General features: G+C 39.3%; 1 protein-coding gene across 1 annotated transcript; it reads left to right on the forward strand.

The window, feature by feature from the left end:
- Positions 1–358: 358 nt before the first annotated feature.
- On the forward strand, positions 359–4,305 carry LOC124521550 (ubiquitin-40S ribosomal protein S27a-like). Its single transcript, XM_047092488.1, is given in 3 exon segments — positions 359–437; positions 3,831–4,016; positions 4,019–4,305. Coding segments are annotated over 3 exon segments (552 nt in total).
- Positions 4,306–18,868: the final 14,563 nt, after the last annotated feature.

The raw sequence follows: 18,868 nt of genomic DNA on the forward strand, positions 1-18,868 counted from the left end.
GAAAAAGGAAAGGAAAAAAGAAAGAAAACATTTGAAAATTCAAAAAAAACTGAATACAATAAAATAGAATAAAATGAAATGAAAGTAAATTAGAATTTAAAAAATTTACAAAAAAGTGAAAAACATAATAGAAAAAAATTAAAGAACAATTATTTTTATAAAAATGGAAAATAAACATATTTTTTTATTTTTCTGTATTCAAGAATAAGAAAAGAGAAAAAGAATTGAATACATGGACCAACAAACAGAATGAAATACGATTGAAATTACATCCAATTTCCCCTAGAAATCAAACTATGTAGCACTTTATAGTCTGTAAACTAAGCAGGCAGGGAGATTTGTGGTGTTCCTCAAAAGCATGGTTCGCCCAGTTGGGCAGCTCTTTTCTCCACTAGATGGTGCTGCTTACCTTACTGGGGTGTATTGTTGTGGTGCATGTAGGCATGTATGCACTTGCATTGGAGGAGTGCAAATGGCATCACCCAGCCACCCAGTCTAGTATCAGGACTCTGTGCTTTCCCCCACCTGTAATCAAGCACCCCTCCTTTGTCTCCAGCTTCCATCCACTCCCCCCCTTTACACTGTCTGTGACGAAGCCATCAGACTGCCACCTGCCTCCTGAGCTTTATCTCAGATAATTCTGTGTTTCCCTACCCCTCACTTCTGAGGGACTGCAGCTTTGACCCACTCAGAGCCTCTGGGGGAAGGTCTCACCTAGCAATGGCCAGTTGCTGGCCTGCCCCCACGAACACTCATGTGACTGTGCTGCTGCCAATGTCCAAAGACTGTGGCCAGGTGCCAGCCGGCCCCAGAAAAAGTTCACACAATCCTGTAGCAGCTGCATTTCAGGGATTATGGTAAATCACAACACACATCTGACTCCAGGCTTCAACCTTAACATCCTTGTTCAAACACCAGTGAATGTGCTTGTTCTCCATCATCCAATGGGAACTTTGGCTGTGGGAAGGCCACACAGCCTCTACCAAGTGTCCTCCCAGCTGGAGAACTGCTTCTCCCTGTGTGGCCCAAGGACACCCAAGGACCTTGTTCTCTGATCCTGGGGATTCACCCTTCCTGCCAGAGAACCACCAGGTATCAAGCTGTGGAGTTTCAGACTCTGCACTCCCCCTGTTTATAGAGTCTTAGTGGAATTTAAACCCTCTCCTTTCTCCTTTCTACCTTTTTTATTCAGTCCCTTGTGTCTGTGTCCACTGTTCCTCTTCCTCTCCAGCTGCTTTCGGGGAGGGTAGGGGGCTGCATTTCCTGTACTCTCCCCCATCTCTGTCATCTCTCCATAGGCAAAAACAGTTCCCTGCCTTCCACGGCTTCTCTGTCCCCAAGTTCACCTCTCCATGCCACATACCTGTCAAGTTCTGTGGTTCTGTGGTTCAACCTGTGAAGATTGATGTGTTAATCCTCAAATCAGTTTTCTAGGTGTGCAAGATAGTTTGGTGTTGATCTGGCTACATTTCAGGGATGAGAGATGCACAAAAACTTCCATGCTGTTCCACAGTCTTGCCCCCTTCTCCTTTGATTTTTTTTTTTAATATGAGTCATTTTCTTTATTTTTCCTTTATTCTTTCTTTTTTTATTTGATGAGTCTGGCTAAGTGTTTATCAATTTTGTTACCCTTTTTAAAGGATTAGCTGTTGATTTCATTGATTTTTTTTTTGGTCTCTCATTTCTCTGTGCTCTGATCTTTATTATTTCATTCCTCCTACTCATCTTGGGCTTTGCTTATTCTTCTTTTTTCTAGTTCCTTTATATGTAACTTAGATCTTTACTTGAGCTTTTTGCATCTTTCTTGAGGTAGGCCTTTATTATTATATATTTCCCTATTAAAATTGTTTTTGTTCCTTCCAAAATATTTTGGGCCATTGCATTTTCATTTTCATTTGTCACCATGTATTTTTTTAATTTATTTATTTAAATTCAATTTAGTTAACATACAGTGCAGTATTGGTTTCAGGAGTAGAACCGAGTGATTCATTACTTACATATAACACCCAGTGCTCATCCCAACAAGTGCCCTCCTGGATACCCATCACCCATTTACCCTATCTCCCCACCCACCTCATCTCCAGCAATCCTCAGTTTTTCCTCTGTACTTTAGAGTCTTCTATGGGAGCACCTTGGTGGCTGAGTCTATTAAGCATCTGACTTCCATTCAGGTCATGATCTTGTGGTTTGTGGGTTTGAGCCCTGAATCGGGCTCTGGGCTAACAGCTTGGAGGAGCCTGCAACCTGCTTCAGGTTCTGTGTCTCCCTCTCTCTCTGCTCCTCCCCCACTCGTGCTCGCTTGCTTTCGCTCTCTCTCTCTCACTCCCTCTCTCTCTCAAAAATAAATAAAAACATTAAAAAAGAGTCTCTTAAGTTGTCATGTATTTTTTTCATTTATTCATTTACCTTTTTGTTGTTCAGTAGTATGTTGTTTAGCCTCCACATGTTTGTGTGGCTTCCATTTTTTCCCCTGTGATTGCTTTCTAATTTTATACTGCTGTGGCCAGAAATGATGCATGCTATGATTTCAAACTTCTTAAATTCATTTAGGCTTGTGATTTTCTCCAGAGAATGTTCTATGTGCACTTGAAAAGGATATGTATTCTGTTATTTTTAAATGGGATGTTCTGTATATGTTTGTTATGTTCATCTGGTCTAATGTGTCATTCAAAAAGACTACTTCCTTATATTTTCATTTTCTGCCTTAATGATATATGCATTTATGTAGGTGAGCTGTTAAAATATCTTACTATTAATGTATTTTTTTCTCTATATGTCCTTTATTATTTGCTTTATGTACTTGAGTGCTCTAATGTTAGGTGCATAGATATTCACAATTGTTATATCATCTTCTTGAATTGATCTCTTTATTATTAAGTAGTGCAGTTCTTTGTCTCTTGTTACAGTCTTCGGTTTAAAGTTTATTTTGCCTGATATATTGCTATCCTTCCCTTTTTTATTACTTCCATTTACATAATAAATGAGTTTTTTTTCATACCTTTACTTGCAGTCTGTATTTGTTTTTAGATATGAAAAACAGTATAGGCAGTATAAATATGAGTCCTGTATTTTTTAATCCATTCTTCTACCCTATGGCTTTTGACTGGAGCATTTAGATAATTTACATTTAATTATTTATGGGTAAGTATTGCTTGACATTTTGTTTATATTTTCTGATTGTTTTGTAGATTTTCTCTATTCTTTTTCTCTTGCTCTCTTTCTTTGTAATTGATCAGTTTCTGTTGTGTTATGTTGGCTTTCTTTCTCCTTGTTTTTTTTTTTTGTATCTATTTTAGGTTTTGGGTCTACAGTTACCATGAGGTTTGTATATAACATTCTAAATATATAGCAGTCTATTTTAGTTTGATGGTCATATAAGTTCAAACACATTATTAAAAAATATTTTTAGGGGCGCCTGGGTGGCGCAGTCGGTTAAGCGTCCGACTTCAGCCAGGTCACGATCTCGCGGTCCGTGAGTTCGAGCCGCGCGTCGGGCTCTGGGCTGATGGCTCAGAGCCTGGAGCCTGTTTCCGATTCTGTGTCTCCCTCTCTCTCTGCCCCTCCCCCGTTCATGCTCTGTCTCTCTCTGTCCCAAAAATAAATAAACGCTGAAAAAAAATATTTTTAAACTCTTTCTTCCATGTTCTATGTGTATGCTGTCATATGTTACATATTTTCATTCATAAATGTTTTTATGTTTTATTATGGACTTTTCTTTTCCACTTAAAAATGTTTACGTATGCTTTGGCCACTCTCCAGGTAGCAGCCTACTCAGTGCCCTCTCCTGTGTCCCTGGGCCTGATCCTTCTCTTCTTTTCCCTCAACCTCAGGTGGAACCGCTGGCAAGTTGCAGATTTCCATGAAAACTTTTATGGGAAAGATTATCACTCTTGAGATTGAACCCTCAGATACAATAGAAAATTTAAAGGCCAAGATCCTAGATAAAGAAGGACTTCCTCTTGATCATCAGAGACTGATCTTCACTGGAAAGCAACTGGAAGATGGATGTACTTTGACTGCAACATTCAAAAGTAGTCCACTCTTCATCTTGTGTTGAGATTTCGTGGTGTTACTAAGAAAAGGAAGAGGAGTCTTTCACCACTCCCAAGAAGAAAAAACATAAAGAAAGTTAAGCTGGTTGTCCTGAAGTACTATAAGGTGGATGAAAATGGCAAAATCAGTAGCCTTCATCAGGAGTGCCATTCAGATGAATGTACTGGAGTTCTTAACATCAGACACTTTGACAGACATTATTGTGGAAAATGTTGTCTGATCTATTGCTTTAACAAACCAGAAGACAAGTAATTGTATATGGATTAATAAAATATATGAACTAAAAAAAGTCTCTTTAATATTTTTTATAAAGCCAGTTTAATGGTGATAAATTCCTTACCTTTAGTCTGTCTGAGAAATTTTTTATCTCTCCTTTAATTCTGAGTGATAACCTTTCCAAGTAAACTATTCTTTGTTATATATATTTTTTTCTTTCAGCATTTTTAATGTATCATGCCACTCCCTTTTAGCCTGCAAAGTTTCTGGTAAAAAATCAGTTGATAGTTTTTATTAGGTTTCCCTCATACATGACATTTTACTTCTGCTGCTTTTTGGATTCTCTATTTACCTTTAACCCTTGGCATTTTAATTATTATGTGTCAGGGTGTAAACTTACTTGTGTTCATCTTGTTTGGAATTCTGTGATTCTTGAACGTGGATGTCTATTTCCTTCCTTAGGTTAGGGAATTTTGCAGCTATGATTTCTTCAAGTAAGTTTTTTTTTGCCTCTTTCTCTCTTCTGAGACCCCTGTAATGTGAATATTTGCTTGCTTGATATTGTCCAAGAGACCTTTAACCTATCCCCACTTTTTTTGCATTTTTTTCTCTTTTTGGTGTTGAGCTTGGTACTTTCCATTGTCCTATCTTTCATATTGTTGGTATGTTTTGCATCTGATAATCTACTGCTGATTCCTTCTAGTCGTTATTTTTCATTTCAGTTATTGTATTCTTCAACTCTAATTAATTGTGTTTTTTTTAATATTTTCTATCTCTTGGTTGAAGGTCTCAGTGAAGACTTCAACTCTTCTCTCCATCCTGATGAGTGTCTTTGTGATCATTACTTTAAATTCCTTATCAGGGATATTGCTTACCTTTATTTTATCTAGTCCTTTTTCTGAGGTTTTGTATTTTTCTTTCTTTTTGAACATATTCCTGTCTCCACACTTGCTTGACTTTCTGTGTTTGCTTCTATAGATTAGGCAGAAATGCTCTTTCTTCTAAATAAATGGTCTTATTTACAGTTGACCCTTATGTAGACTGTGTGTGTTGGTGACTTTTACTGTCTTACCGGAACTGTGGCTGGTGTGGGCTGGAAGTTGTACAGCAATCTAGGTTAGGCTGTCCCAGTGTAATGGCTAGAGCTGATGTGGGCCTGGGCCAGTGTGGTCCTAAGTGTCTACTCTCAGAAGGTGCCTTGGCAGGATAGCTGAACCTTAGTGGGTGCAAGCTGAGGAGTCCCAGTACTCTCCACATAGTAGGTGCTCTGGAATGAAAAGATAAAACTACAGGGTATGCAAGCCAGTATGTTCAGAGGCTCTACATGCTGAGGGGATCTTCACAAAATACCTGAAGCTGAAGTGGGTGTAATCCAAGGTTTTTCTGGGCTCTGCATAGAGAGTGCCCTGGCAGGGCAGCAGAAGATCAGGCACGTTGTGGGCCAAGATGGCCTGAGTTTCTTTACACAGAGGGTACTCTGGGAGACAACTGAAGCTGAAGTAGGTGCAATCTAGGGGGATCCCGGGGCTGTCCACACAGTAAGCACCCAGACAGAGTCACAAAAGCTGAAGTGGCTACAAGTCAGATAGTCCTGGGGTTCTATGCACAGAGGGCACCCTAGCAGGAGAGCTGAAGCTGAAGTGGTTGCAATTCAGGAATCCCAGGACTATCCATGCAGCAGACACCCTGGTAGGTCAGCTAACATTTATATACGTGCAGGTCAGGGGTTTTCTGGGGTTCTATGTGCTGAGGGCACCCTGGAAAGACCGCTGAAACTGATGCAAGTTCAAGTCAGGTGTCCATGGTGCTCTGAAGAGGGGGTGCCCTAGTGGATCAGGACCTGGGGAATTGTGTAAGCTGGGTGGTCCTGGTCTTTTCCATGCAGAGACTGCTCTGGCAGGATAGCTGAAGCTGAAATGGTTGCAAGCTAGGGAGGTTCTGAGGCTTTACACACAGAGAGCTCCTTGGCAAGATAGTTGAAGTTATAGAGGGTGTAAACTAGTGTGTTCCAGGACTCACGGCAGAGGATGACCTGGAGGGGCAGTTGGAACAAAATCAAGATTCATGCTAAGTGTTCTTGGGTCAATCTACACAGGGGGATCCTTAGCAGGATAGTCAAAACTTCACTGGGCAAGAGTCAATGTGGTCCCTGGGCTATATGCAAAGTGTCCCCTGTTAGGACATCTCAAGCTAAAGTGGAAGCAAGCTAGGGTGTCCCAGGACACTCCACACTAAGGAGAATACCTGAAACTGAAGTGGGTGCAAGATGGGATTTCCCAGGGCACATAGTACAGGAGATGCCTTGGCTGCATGATTAGAGCTTAGGCCTGCACAGGCAAGGGTGTTTTAAGGCATTATGTGCAGGGGTAACTTGGAAGGGTGGCTGGAACAGAGGTAGGCATGGGCTGGAGGTTCCTGTGGGGCTTTGCACAGGGAACACCCTTGTGGTTCAGCTAGATCCAAAGCAAAGGTCAGCTTGGAGGTCCCAGAGCTCTCTGCACCAGGGGTGCCCTAGAAAACTATCTGAAGCCAAGGTGGTGTGGACCTAGAGTGTTCTGGGATACTTTGTTCCTGTGTCAGGCCAGACTGGGGAGATAAGAGGGTTTGCTTTTATCTGTTAAATATATTGGATGCAATATCAGGATGCATCACCTTAGCTCTCAGATATTCCTACGATCTCTCTCTCTCTCTCTCTCTCTCTTTAATGTTTATTTGTTTGAGAGAGTGAGAGAAAGAGAGAGAGAGAGAGAGAGAGAGAATCCAACAGAGCCCGACACAGGGCTCTAGCTAACGAACTGTGAGATCATGACTGCAGCCAAGGTTGGATGCTTACCTGACTGAGCCACCCAGGTGCCTCTCAGAAAACATTGAATCACTGGAGTACAGGGTACAAGGAGGGAAAGTACAAGAGGTAGATCAGGAATGGCAGTTTAGAGTCTAGTAAATGATTTTAGACTATCCTGTAGACAAAGGGGAGCCATCGAGTGCTTTTGAGCTGGAGAGTGACATGATCAGAACTGAAGGTTAGACAGAAGATGAAAACACATCTAAAACTGTCAGCAATGTGGTCTGCAAGTGAGGTTCTCTGCAGTGTTTGTCTCACCAGTTCATGACTTTACAGATTTTTCCTCTCCTACTTCACCCCTCCTAGGACAAACTCTGGGAGGCTGGTTAGCCAGGTCTCTGGTGGGAGCTCTCCATGGGCCCAACTCCACCTTCCTCATGGAAAATGAGGCTCAAACTTAGCAATGGAACACAGATCCAGTTATGACACCTTATTTTCTACAATGATACTCTCATTATTGCCAAGCCTAAGTAGGACATCTCCACCCCTCAGTATGATGGGAATGGACAGGGATGGGGGAGACTGGAGCGGTTCCTTCTGCAAGAGGCTTTTGGAATAAGGCAAAGCTGCCTATACAAGTCTTGCTAAGGTTCATTATATATACAATTCCCTCTCTCTAATATGCCTAGAATAGAGACAACATTCTGTTTTATTTTAGGTAGGGAAGATACAGAAAGAAAGCTTAAAACTTTAGGCAAAAGAAGCACAGATTCCAGGCATTCATCAGAATTGGAGAGGGAAGTTATCCAGCAGAAAACCATCCTTTAGCTTGAGCACCCAAGGCCTGCCCCAGGCTTGGTCAGTAATGAAAAGCAAATTCTTTTGGGCAGACCCAAGTCTGAAATGCCATGGACATAAATCCTAGGCTTGTCAACAGCCTGAAACTTAAGAAGCATGTATGTCTAAGGTGTAAGTTACCTGCTGCCTGAACAAAATGACAATGAAGGAAACTTCTGCCACACTTCCTTCATGATTGATTTGGCTATGGCCAACAGTATTGTCACTTTCTTGGAAGGCAGCTATGTGGGTGTCCCCTTTTTCTCTCTGTCATCCACACCTTCTTTATTCTTTATTTTTAAATTCTTAAAAAAATATTTTTATTTACGCAATTATGAAATATTACCTTATACAAAAATGTATAAATTATGTGTAATTTAATGAATGATTATAAAGTGAAAACCTATGGAACATTCTGCCCCACCATGTCTAGCTTTTAGGAATTCCATGCATTAGGAAAGACAGGCTATTTGCAACGTCGTGGATGGAACTAGAGTGTATTATTCTAAGCAAAATAAGGCAGGCAAAGACAAATATATGATTTCACACATATGTGGAACTTAAGTAACAAAACAGATGAACATAAGGGAAAGGAAGGAAAAAATAAGATAAAAACAGAGACAGAGGCAAACCATGAGACTCTTAAATACTGAGGGTTGCTGAAGGGGAAGTGGGTTGGAGATGGATTAAATAGGTGATGGGCATTAAGGAGGACACTTGTAGGGATGAGTACTGGGTGTTATATGTAAGTGATGAATTACTGGGTTCTATTCCTGAAACCAAGACTACACCGTATGTTAACTAACTTAAATTTAAATAATGTTTTTTTTAAAGAAAAGACAGGCTAAATAAGAAAAAAATATGCACTAATAGTAGGTTTTTAAGGGCTACACAGATCTCTCCCCTTTCACACACCCACATTTGATTACTGAGTGCCCACCAAGGCAGTTTACATAGTGAATATTCAATGAATGCTTTTAGAAGGTTAAAAAACAAAACAGAGTCAAAGATAAAGTCTCAGACATGCATCTCACACAGGAACACAAAGACCTACTCTATATGCTGCTGCTTAACAATCTCACATAGCACAACCACTCCAATGCCTTATCACACACATTTGCATGGCACATATATCTATCTTTACATATGCTCTCACATGTACACATTTCTGGATGTGCATACCTCTGTTCCTACACTTTTATCATTATATACTCACTTTCACTTATGCTTCTACTTTATTCCCACAACATACCATTCCCACAACACACCACACACATGTGTGTGCATCAATATTCACATACATTTCCACCAACATGCACATGCAATCACACATAAAACCCTTATGCTCATATACACACCACACACCCCTCTACTTAAGCTCACACACTCACATTTCATGCCCATATACAAGCTCGGGCACACACATATGTTCTCTCTCACTCCCTCTCCCTCTCTCTCTCTCTCTCTCTCACACACACACACACACACACTTCTATTCATAAGCACAGCTACATTCTAGCCCCTAGCTATATCCATGTACATGCACTCATATATGCCTCTTATCACATCACCTAAACCTAAACCTAAACCTACCTATGCTTATATACACACTCACATATGAGTTCTCTATCACATACATATTTCCATGAACATATGCACTCACACAGTTACTTCAACACACACACACACACACACACACACACACACACACACACCTTCCCAAATATTCCCTCCATGTCCTTGCTCATAAAGAAAGAATGAGCTCAAAAAAAACGAGTTACTCAAGACTATTTCCATTACCCCTTCCAAATAATCATTCTGGGTTATTGTTTCTTTGTTGTTTATTGTTTGTTTGTTTGTTTACTTGTTTGTTTGTTTGTTTTTGTTGATGTTATTTATTTTCCAGAAACCAAAGAGTACTGGTCTCCACTTCTGAGTTGGTAAGATGTTCCTTGTTCTCACTCTTCCCACCTCAGTTCCTCCCTCAAGTAGATCTTAGACTGGGATTGACCAGACCAGTTGTCCTCTCATGAAGGCCTCTGAGTGGCACATTAATTATTTGAAATGGAATACTACTTGGCAATGATAAAGAATGAAGTCATGTCATTTGCAGCAATGTGCACGGAACTGGAAGGTACTATTCTGAATGAAATAAGTCAGTCAGAGAATCACAGATATCATATATTTTCACTCCTATGTGGATCTTGAGAAACTTAACAGAAGCCCATGGGGGAAAGGAAGGGGAAATAATAGTAACAGAGAGGGAGGGAAGCAAACCATAAGAGACCTTAAATATATAGAACAAACTGAGGGTTGATGGGGTTTGGAGAGATGGCGAAATGGGTGATGGGCATTGAGGAGGGCACTTGGGATGAGTACTGGGTGTTGTATGTAAGCTATGAACCATGGGAATCTACTCCAAAAACCAAGATAACACATTACACACTGTATGTTAGCCAATTTGACAATAAATTATATTAAAAAATAAAAACTAAAATAAGTAAGTAAGTAAATAAATAGTTTCATAAGATCTTCAACTATAAAGCCAGAAAAGTCATTGCAATTTCTTACTCTGCTTGTTAGCCCTGGATACACTAAGAAAAGAGAAATGGATGATGGCCTTTTAGGGTCTCTGGAAAAGATGACGTCACAGCTTCCTGCAGAGTTTAGTATTCTTCACGTTCAGGATGTTTACCCTCAAGTCTGACTCAATGTATCATACTCTAGTCGAAGTTCATTTATTTTCCCTTTTCCTTTTATTTAAATTTTTAATTTGTTTTTTGGGGGGGAGAGAGAGATACAGAGTGTAAGCAGAGTAGGAGCAGAAAGAGAGGAAGACACAGAACCTGAAGCAGGCTCCAGGTTCTGAACTGTCACCACAGAGCCCAATGCAGGGCTCAAACCCATGAATCATGAGATTATGACCTGAGCTAAAGTCATACACTTAACTGACTGAGCCACCTAAAAGCCCCAAAAGTTTATTTATTTTTAAGAGGGGCATAGGGACTGAGAGAGAGGAAGAGAGAGAATCCCAAGTAGGCTCTGCGCTGTCAGTGCAGAGTCCAACATGGGGCTCCAACTTAGGATCTGTGAGATCATGACCTGAGCTGAAACCAAGAATCCAATGCTTAACCAACTGAACCACCCAGGTGACTCAAAGTTCATTTCTTTTCTAACAGTGTAGAAAAGAAAACTAGCTGCCACCCTCCTCTATGTAAAAAGAGTAGGTTAAAATACTGTTAATCTTTTAGAACTGGACTTCATTGAGTCAACATTTGAAATATCAGATTCCAGGTGATTTATGGGATAAGATGCAAAGAGGCCTCCCAGCCAGAGAACAGCCTCAATCCCATACCTTACATTCCTCTAGCTCTCAGCACCAACATGCATCCATTGTCTTTTGTGATAGAGATTTTGAAACATTTATTGTAAGTTTGAGAGATAAATCCTTTCTGTACATTTCCTCTAAAGATTTGCATTTTCTGAGAGGAGTCCACAGAGATTAGGGCATAAACCAATAACTAATATTCTGATGTGATGTGGATGGAATTTGAGAGGCAACAAGTCTTTCTTGTCCTCCACAAAACCCCTTTGACCAGGCAGCCACATGTGACAATTGATCAGCATTGCTGGCTAAGTCCCTACTTTTTTATTGAAGTATAATTGTCATACAACTTGTATTAGCTTCAGTTTTACAAAATATTAACATGAAAATTCTATATATTACTCAATGCTCACCATAATAGTGTAGTCACCATATGACATTATTAAAATATTGACTATATTCTCTATGCTGTAATTTTCATCTCTGACTTATTTTTAACTGTAAGTGTGTACCTCTTAATCCCCTTTTACTATTTCACCCATCTCTCCATCCACCTCCTCTCTGGAATCTACCAGTTCTCTATATTTGACTCTACTTGTTTATTTGTTTTGATTTATATATTCCACATATAAGTGAAATTATATAGTATTTGTATTTCTTTGACTTATTTCACTTAGCATAATAACCTCTAGGTCCATCCATGCTGTTGCAAATAGCAAGATTTCATTCTTTTTGATGGCTGAATAATATTCCATTGTATATATATGCCACATCTTCTTAGTCTCTTACATATGATGCCCAGTGCTCATCTCAAAAGTGCCCTCAGTAACACCCATTAACCATTTAACACATCCCCCACACAGCTCCCCTCCAGCAACCCTGAGTTTGTTCTCTGTATTTAAGAGTTTCTTATGGTTTGCCTCCCTCTCTGTTTTTATCTTATTTTTCCTTCCATTCTCCTATGTTCTTCTGTTTTGTTTCTTAAATTCCACACATTAGTGAAATCATATTATATTTTATTTCTCTAGACTGACTTATTTCACTTAGCATAAATAATACCCTCTAGTTCCATCCACGTTGTTGCAGATGGCAATATTTCTTTCATTTTGATTGCCAAGTAGTATAATATATATATATATATATATATATATATATATATATATATTCCACATCTTCTTTATCCGTTCATCAGTTGATAGACATATAGACATTTTGGCTCTTTGCACTTTGGCTATTGTTGATAGTGCTGCTATAAACATTGGGGTGCATATGTCCCTTTGAATCAGCATTTTTGCATCCTTTGGATAAATGCTTAGTAGGGAAATTGCTGGGTCATAGGGTAGTTCTATTTTTATCTTTTTTATGAACCTCCATAATGTTTTCCATTTTGCATTCCCACCAATATTGCAAAAAAGTTCCCCTTTCTCTGCATTCTCAGCAACAACTGGTGATTCCAGAGCTGTTAATTTTTTTGAGAAACCTCCATACTGTTTTCCAGAGTGGCTGTACCAATTTAAATTTTCACAAACAGTACAGGAGTGTTCCCTTTTTCTACACATCCTCACCAACACTTGTTAGTTCTTCTATTTTCAATAATAGTCATTCCAACAAGTGTGAGGAGATATCTCATTGTGGTTTTGATTTGCATTCCCTGATGATTAATGATGCTGAGCATCTTTTCATGTATCAGTTGGCCATCTATATGTCTTCTTTGGAAAAATATCTATTAAGGTCCTTTGCCCATTTTTAACTTCCAATTCTTTGGGGGTGTTTTGGTGTTGAGTTGTATAAGATCTTAATACATTTTGGATATTAATCTCTTATTAGATATGTTATTTGAAAATATCTTCTCCCATTCAGTAGGTTGCCATTTTGTTTTGTTGATGGTTTCTTTTGCTGTTCAAAAGCTTTTTATTTTGACATAGTCCATAGTTCCAATAGTTTATTTTTGCTTTCATTGTCCTTACCTGAGAAGATAACATGTAAAAACATATTTCTATGGCTGATGTCAAAGAAATTACTGCTTATGTTATCTTGTAGGATTGTTATGGTTTCAGGTATCACATTTATGTTGTTAATTAATTTTGAGTTTTATTTTGTGTACAATTTGAGAAAGTGCTCTGGTTTCATTCTTTTGTATGTAGCTATCCAGTTTTCCCAACACTATTTATTGAAGAGACTGTCTTTTCTCCATTGTATATCCCTTTTTCATAGATTAATTGACCATATAAATGTGGGTTTCTTTCTGGGCTCTCTATCCATTCCATGGGTCTAGGCCAGTATAATACTGTTTTGATGTCTATATCTTTGTGTTATAACTCGAAATCTGGGATTTTGATACCACCTTTCTTCTCTCTTCTCAGGATTGCTTTAGCTATTTGAGGTCCTTTGTGGTTCCATATAAATTTTAGGATTGTGTGTTCTGCTTCTGTGAAAATTGCTATTGATATTTTGATACTCACTGCATTGAATCTGTATATCGCTCTGGGTTGTATGGACATTTTAGCAATATTAATTCTTCCAATCCATGGGCATAATATATTTATCCATTTGTTAGTGTCATCTTCAATTCCTTTCATCAATGCCTTATAGTTTCCAGAGGATAAGTCTTTCACCTCCTTGGTTAAATTTATTCTCAGGTATTTTACTCTGTTTTGTATAATTCTAAATGAAATTTTTTATACTTAATTTATCTTTACGCTACTTTATTAGTACATAGAAACACAACAGACTTCTGTATATTAGTTTTGTTTCTTTAAAATTTAATTAATTCATTTATTACTTCTAATACTTTTTTTTGGTGGAGTCTTTAAGGTTTTCCACATATAATATCATGTCTGCAAATAATGATAGTTTTACTTCTTTTCTAATTTGCATGTCTTTTATTTCTTTTGCTTGTCTGATTACTGCAGCTAGGATGGGTAGTACTATGTCGAATAAAAGTGGTGATGGTAGACATCCTAGTCTTGTTCCTGATCTTAGAAGAGAAGCTTTAAGTTTTTCACCATTGAGTATGATATTAGCTGTGGATGTTCCATACACGGCCTTTATTATGTTGAGGTATATTCCCTCTAAACCCACTTTGCTGAGAGTTTTTATCATGAATGGATATTGTATTTAGTCAATTGCTTTTTCTGCATCTGTTTATATGATTATATGATTTTTAATCTTCTTTTATTAATGTGATATATCACATTGATTCATTTCCAAATATTGAAGTATGCTTGAATCTTGAAATAAATTCAATTTGATTATGAATAAGGATCCTTTTATTGTACTATTGAATTATGTTTGCTAATATTTTGTTGTGAAATTTGTATTGATGTTCATCAGGGATATTGGCTTGTTTTGTTGTTGTTTGTTTATTTTTGGTAGTGTCTTTGTCTGATTTTGGTATCAGGGTATTTCTGATCTTGTAAAATAAATTTAGAAGTTTTTCTTCTCTTCTTTGGAATAGTATGAGAAGAATAGTGTATGGAGAAGCAATGTGCACAAAAGCCAGCTCCTCTGAACATACAGGTAGTCTCCTTGACAGCTTTTTCAGGCTTTCTACACCTTAGGGATCTCCGTGTGTGTCTTGCAACCCCAAAAGGCAGCCACCCCTTCCCTTTTACCAGATCTCACTTGATCTTGGGGTAAATCTCATTAGACCTAAAGCCATATCTCACAAGACCATGAGAAAAATTTGCAGGAACTCTGCAGGAGAATGACCTCCCTAGCCTAGCCTTCTTTGTGCAGTGTAAGTAGGTAGGGCTGGGAAATTCCTGGATTGGAGACACCTGGGAGTACCTGAACCCACAGACTCCCTGGGAGTTTTTTTGGGCTTTGGACACATCAGAGAAGTCTATGTATCTCCTGTCCCCAAAGAAGCAGCCACATCTTTCCTACTGCCAAATCTCGTGTGCTCCAGGGGCAAATCTCAAAACATCTAAGGCCAAATCTCATTGGAACTCAGCTCTAGCAGGAGCTGCCTCACCTAGTCTCCTTTGTGCAAGGAAAGTAGGAAGGGCTGGGGAATTCCTGGATTGGGAACACCTAGGAATACCTGCTGCTCCACAAATGCCAGCAGTCACCATGAACACAAAGACACAAAGGGTCTCGCTCATACTTCCTGCCTCTCTTATAATCCTGGGTAAAGTAGGAGTAACAACACACCACTGAAATATTGATGGATGGGCTGGGTAGCCTGTTATTCACCCTAATCTAGATGTGATAGAAACAGTAGGGCATGAAGTGTGGGAAGAAGCAAAGTGTACAGAATCAGACTCCTTCAAACGCACAGACTGACTCCCATTGATTCTTACAGCCCATGGAACCTTTAGGGCAGTCTATGTCCTGCCCCAAAAGAAAACATCAATTTCCTCCCTGTTGACAGACCTCGGGTGACATAAAGGCAAATCATTAGAGATCTAAGCCAAGTCTCATGAGAATGTGAGTCAAATCTCATGGGAACTTGGCAGGAATGGGAAATTCCTGGCCTAGTCTCTTTTCGGCAGGGTAAGTAGGTAGAGCTGTGATATTTCTGGATTGGAGACATCTTGAAAAATCTGTGATCCCACAGTAGCACCTTCCATGTCACTAGCACAAAGACACAAAGTGTCTCCTTTATACTTCCCATCTTTCTCAGCATCCTGGGTGCAGTTTTTGAAACACCAGGCCACAGAGAGAGACTGATGGGCCAGACTGGCCTGTTGTTCACAGTAAACTATAGGTGCAAGAAACAGGAGGGCAGAAGGTGTGGAGATAAGCAATGTGCACAGGAATTGGCTCCTGTGAATACACAAGGAGACTCCCAGAGAGCTTTTCCAGATGTTGGACACTTCAGGGAAGTCTGTGTTTGTCCTGACCCCCTAAAATGGAACCACATCTTCCCTGTTGACAAATCTCATGAGATCTAAGGCCATGTCTCATAACTCAGGTGGAATCTTACAGGAACTTGGCAGGTGCAGGAAGTCCTTAGCCTAGCCGCCTTTGTGAAGGGTAATTAGGCAGTGCTGGTACTATCCTGGATAGGGGACGGTGGGATAACTTAGGGTCCCACGAACTCCCACAGATGCCAACAACACTGAAAAATTGCATGCTTCCGTCATAATTTCTGCCTCCCTCAGCATCCTGGGTTCAGTGGGGTTAACAATGGAGAACTACAATAGGGACAAATGAACCTAGTGGCCAGTTATTCACCCTAACTGAGAGGTGATAGAAACAAGAGGTCAGGAGGTGTGGCAAAAAGTCAAATTCACAGGAGCCAGATCCTCTGAACATACAGGCAGGCTCCCAATGATCCTTTCAGGCTTTGGGACCTCAGGGCAGTCTGTCTGACCTGGCCCTGAGGAAAACAGCCACCTCTACCCTGTTGACAGACCTTGCATGAAATGGGCCAAATCTGGAGATATATAAAGCCAAATCTCATTGGAACTTGGCAGCAGTGGGAACTTCCTAGTTTAGATTCTTCTGTGCAGGGTAAATAGGCAGGCTGTGATATTTCTGGGCTGGGGACAACTGAGAAAACGTGGGGTCCCACAAATGGTCCCAGATGCCACCATGAAAATGACACAAGGTGCCTCCCTCATACTTCCAGCCTTCTAGGCACAGTGAAGGTAAAAATGGACCACTGAAATAGGGATGAATTGGCTAGATGGTCCATCATGCATGGTTGAGTAGAGGTGACAGTAATCAGTGGTCAGGAGGTGTGGGGAGAAGAAATGTATACAGAATCCAGCTCCTCTGAACACACACGCAGGCTCAAATTGATCCTTCCATGCTTTGGAACCTTCAGAACATTCTGTGTCTGTCCTGACCCCAAAGAAAACAGCAAACCTTTCCCTGATGACAGAACTCCAGTGATCTAGGAGCAAATCTCCTGAGATCTAAGGTCAAATCTCCTGAGATCTCAGACCAAATTTCATGAGGACTCACAAGAGCAGGAACTCCCTAGTCTAGCCTATTTTGTGTATGGCAAGGACATAGTGTGATATTTCTGGATTGAGGACACCAGGGAAAACCTACAGACCCGCGATAGCTCACTCTATGTCACCAATGGAAAGACACAAGGCATCTCCTTCATACTTTCTGTCTCTCTCAACATCATAGGTGCAGTGGATATAACACCAAGTCATAGAAAGAGGGGCCGATGGGCCAGATTGGCCAGTTACTCACAGTAAACTAGAGGTGCAAGAAACAGAACATGAGGTGTCACCAGAAGCAAAGTACAGAGGAACTGACTCCTGTAAACACACAAATGGTATAATTTACCTCTGAAACCATCTGATACTGAACTTTTGTTTTATGGGAATTTTTTGACTAGCAATTCAATTTTATTACTATGATTTATCTGTTCAAATGTTCTATTTTTTCCTTATTCAGTTTTAGAATATTGTATGTTTCTAGAAATTTAATTATGTCTTATAGGTCGTCCAAATAACTGGAATACAGCTTTTCAAATTATTCTCTTAAAATATTTTGAATTTCTGTGCCAACAGTTGTTATTTTTCCTCTTTCATTTCTTATTTACTTAAACTCTCCTTTTTTAACTGAGTCTGTAAGAGGCTTTTCAATTTTGTTTACCTTTTCAAAGAATCAGCTCTTGGTTTCATTGATCTTTTCTATTTTTTTTAACCTCTATTTCATTTATTTTCACCCTAATTTTATTATTGCCTTCTTCCTGCTAGGTTTGGGCCTTTTTTTGTTCTACTTTTCTAACATCCTTTCGGTGTAAGATTGGGCTGTTTCTTTGATGTTTTATTGTTTTTTTTAAAAGGTAGGCCTCTATATAAACTTCCCTCTTAGAACTACTTTTGCTGAATCCCAAAGACTTTAGGCCATTATGCTTTGATTCCTATTTGTCTCCATGTATTTTTTTTCTTTGATTTCTTCATTGATCAGTAGTTGCTTAGTAGCTTGTTGTTTAGCCTCCATGTGTTTTTTCAGTTTTTTTTGTAATTGATTTCATATAGCTGTAACCAGAAAAATGCTTGATATGATTTTAGTCTTAAATTTATTGAGACATATTTTGTCACCTAATGTGTAATCTAGTCTAGAGAATGTTCCATGTGTGCTTGAAAGGAATGCGTATTCTGCTGGTTTTGGATAGAATTTTCTGTATATACTGATTAAGTGCATCTGATATAATGTAGCATCCAATTCCACTGTTTCCTTGTTGATTTTCTGTCTAGATGATCTACCCATTACTGTAATTTGGGTCTTAAAAGTCTTCATATTACCAGTGTATTACCGTCAATTTCTACTTTTATGACTGTTAATATTTGCTTTTTTTTAATATGAAATTTATTGTCAAATTGGTTTCCATACAACACCCAGTGCTCATCCCAACAGGTGCCCCCTCAATGCCCATCACCCACTTTCTCCTCCCTCCCATCCCCCATCAACCCTCAGTTTATTCTCAGTTTTTAAGAGTCTCTTATCATTTCCCTCCATCTCTTTCTAACTTTTTTTTCCCTTCCCCTCCCCCATGGTCTTCTGCTTAGTTTCTCAGGATCCACATAAGAGTGAAAACATATGGTATCTGTCTTTTTCTGTATGACTTATTTCACTTAGCATAACACTCTCCGGTTCCATCCACGTTGTTACAAAAGGCCATATTTTATTCTTTCTCATTGCCAAGTAGTATTCCATTGTGTATATAAACCACAACT

Source organism: Lynx rufus, unplaced genomic scaffold, assembly GCF_022079265.1.
Source record: "Lynx rufus isolate CCGP_SWC_20201006 ecotype Redwood Valley unplaced genomic scaffold, mLynRuf1.p SCAF_30, whole genome shotgun sequence".
Taxonomy (NCBI): Eukaryota; Metazoa; Chordata; class Mammalia; order Carnivora; family Felidae; genus Lynx; species Lynx rufus.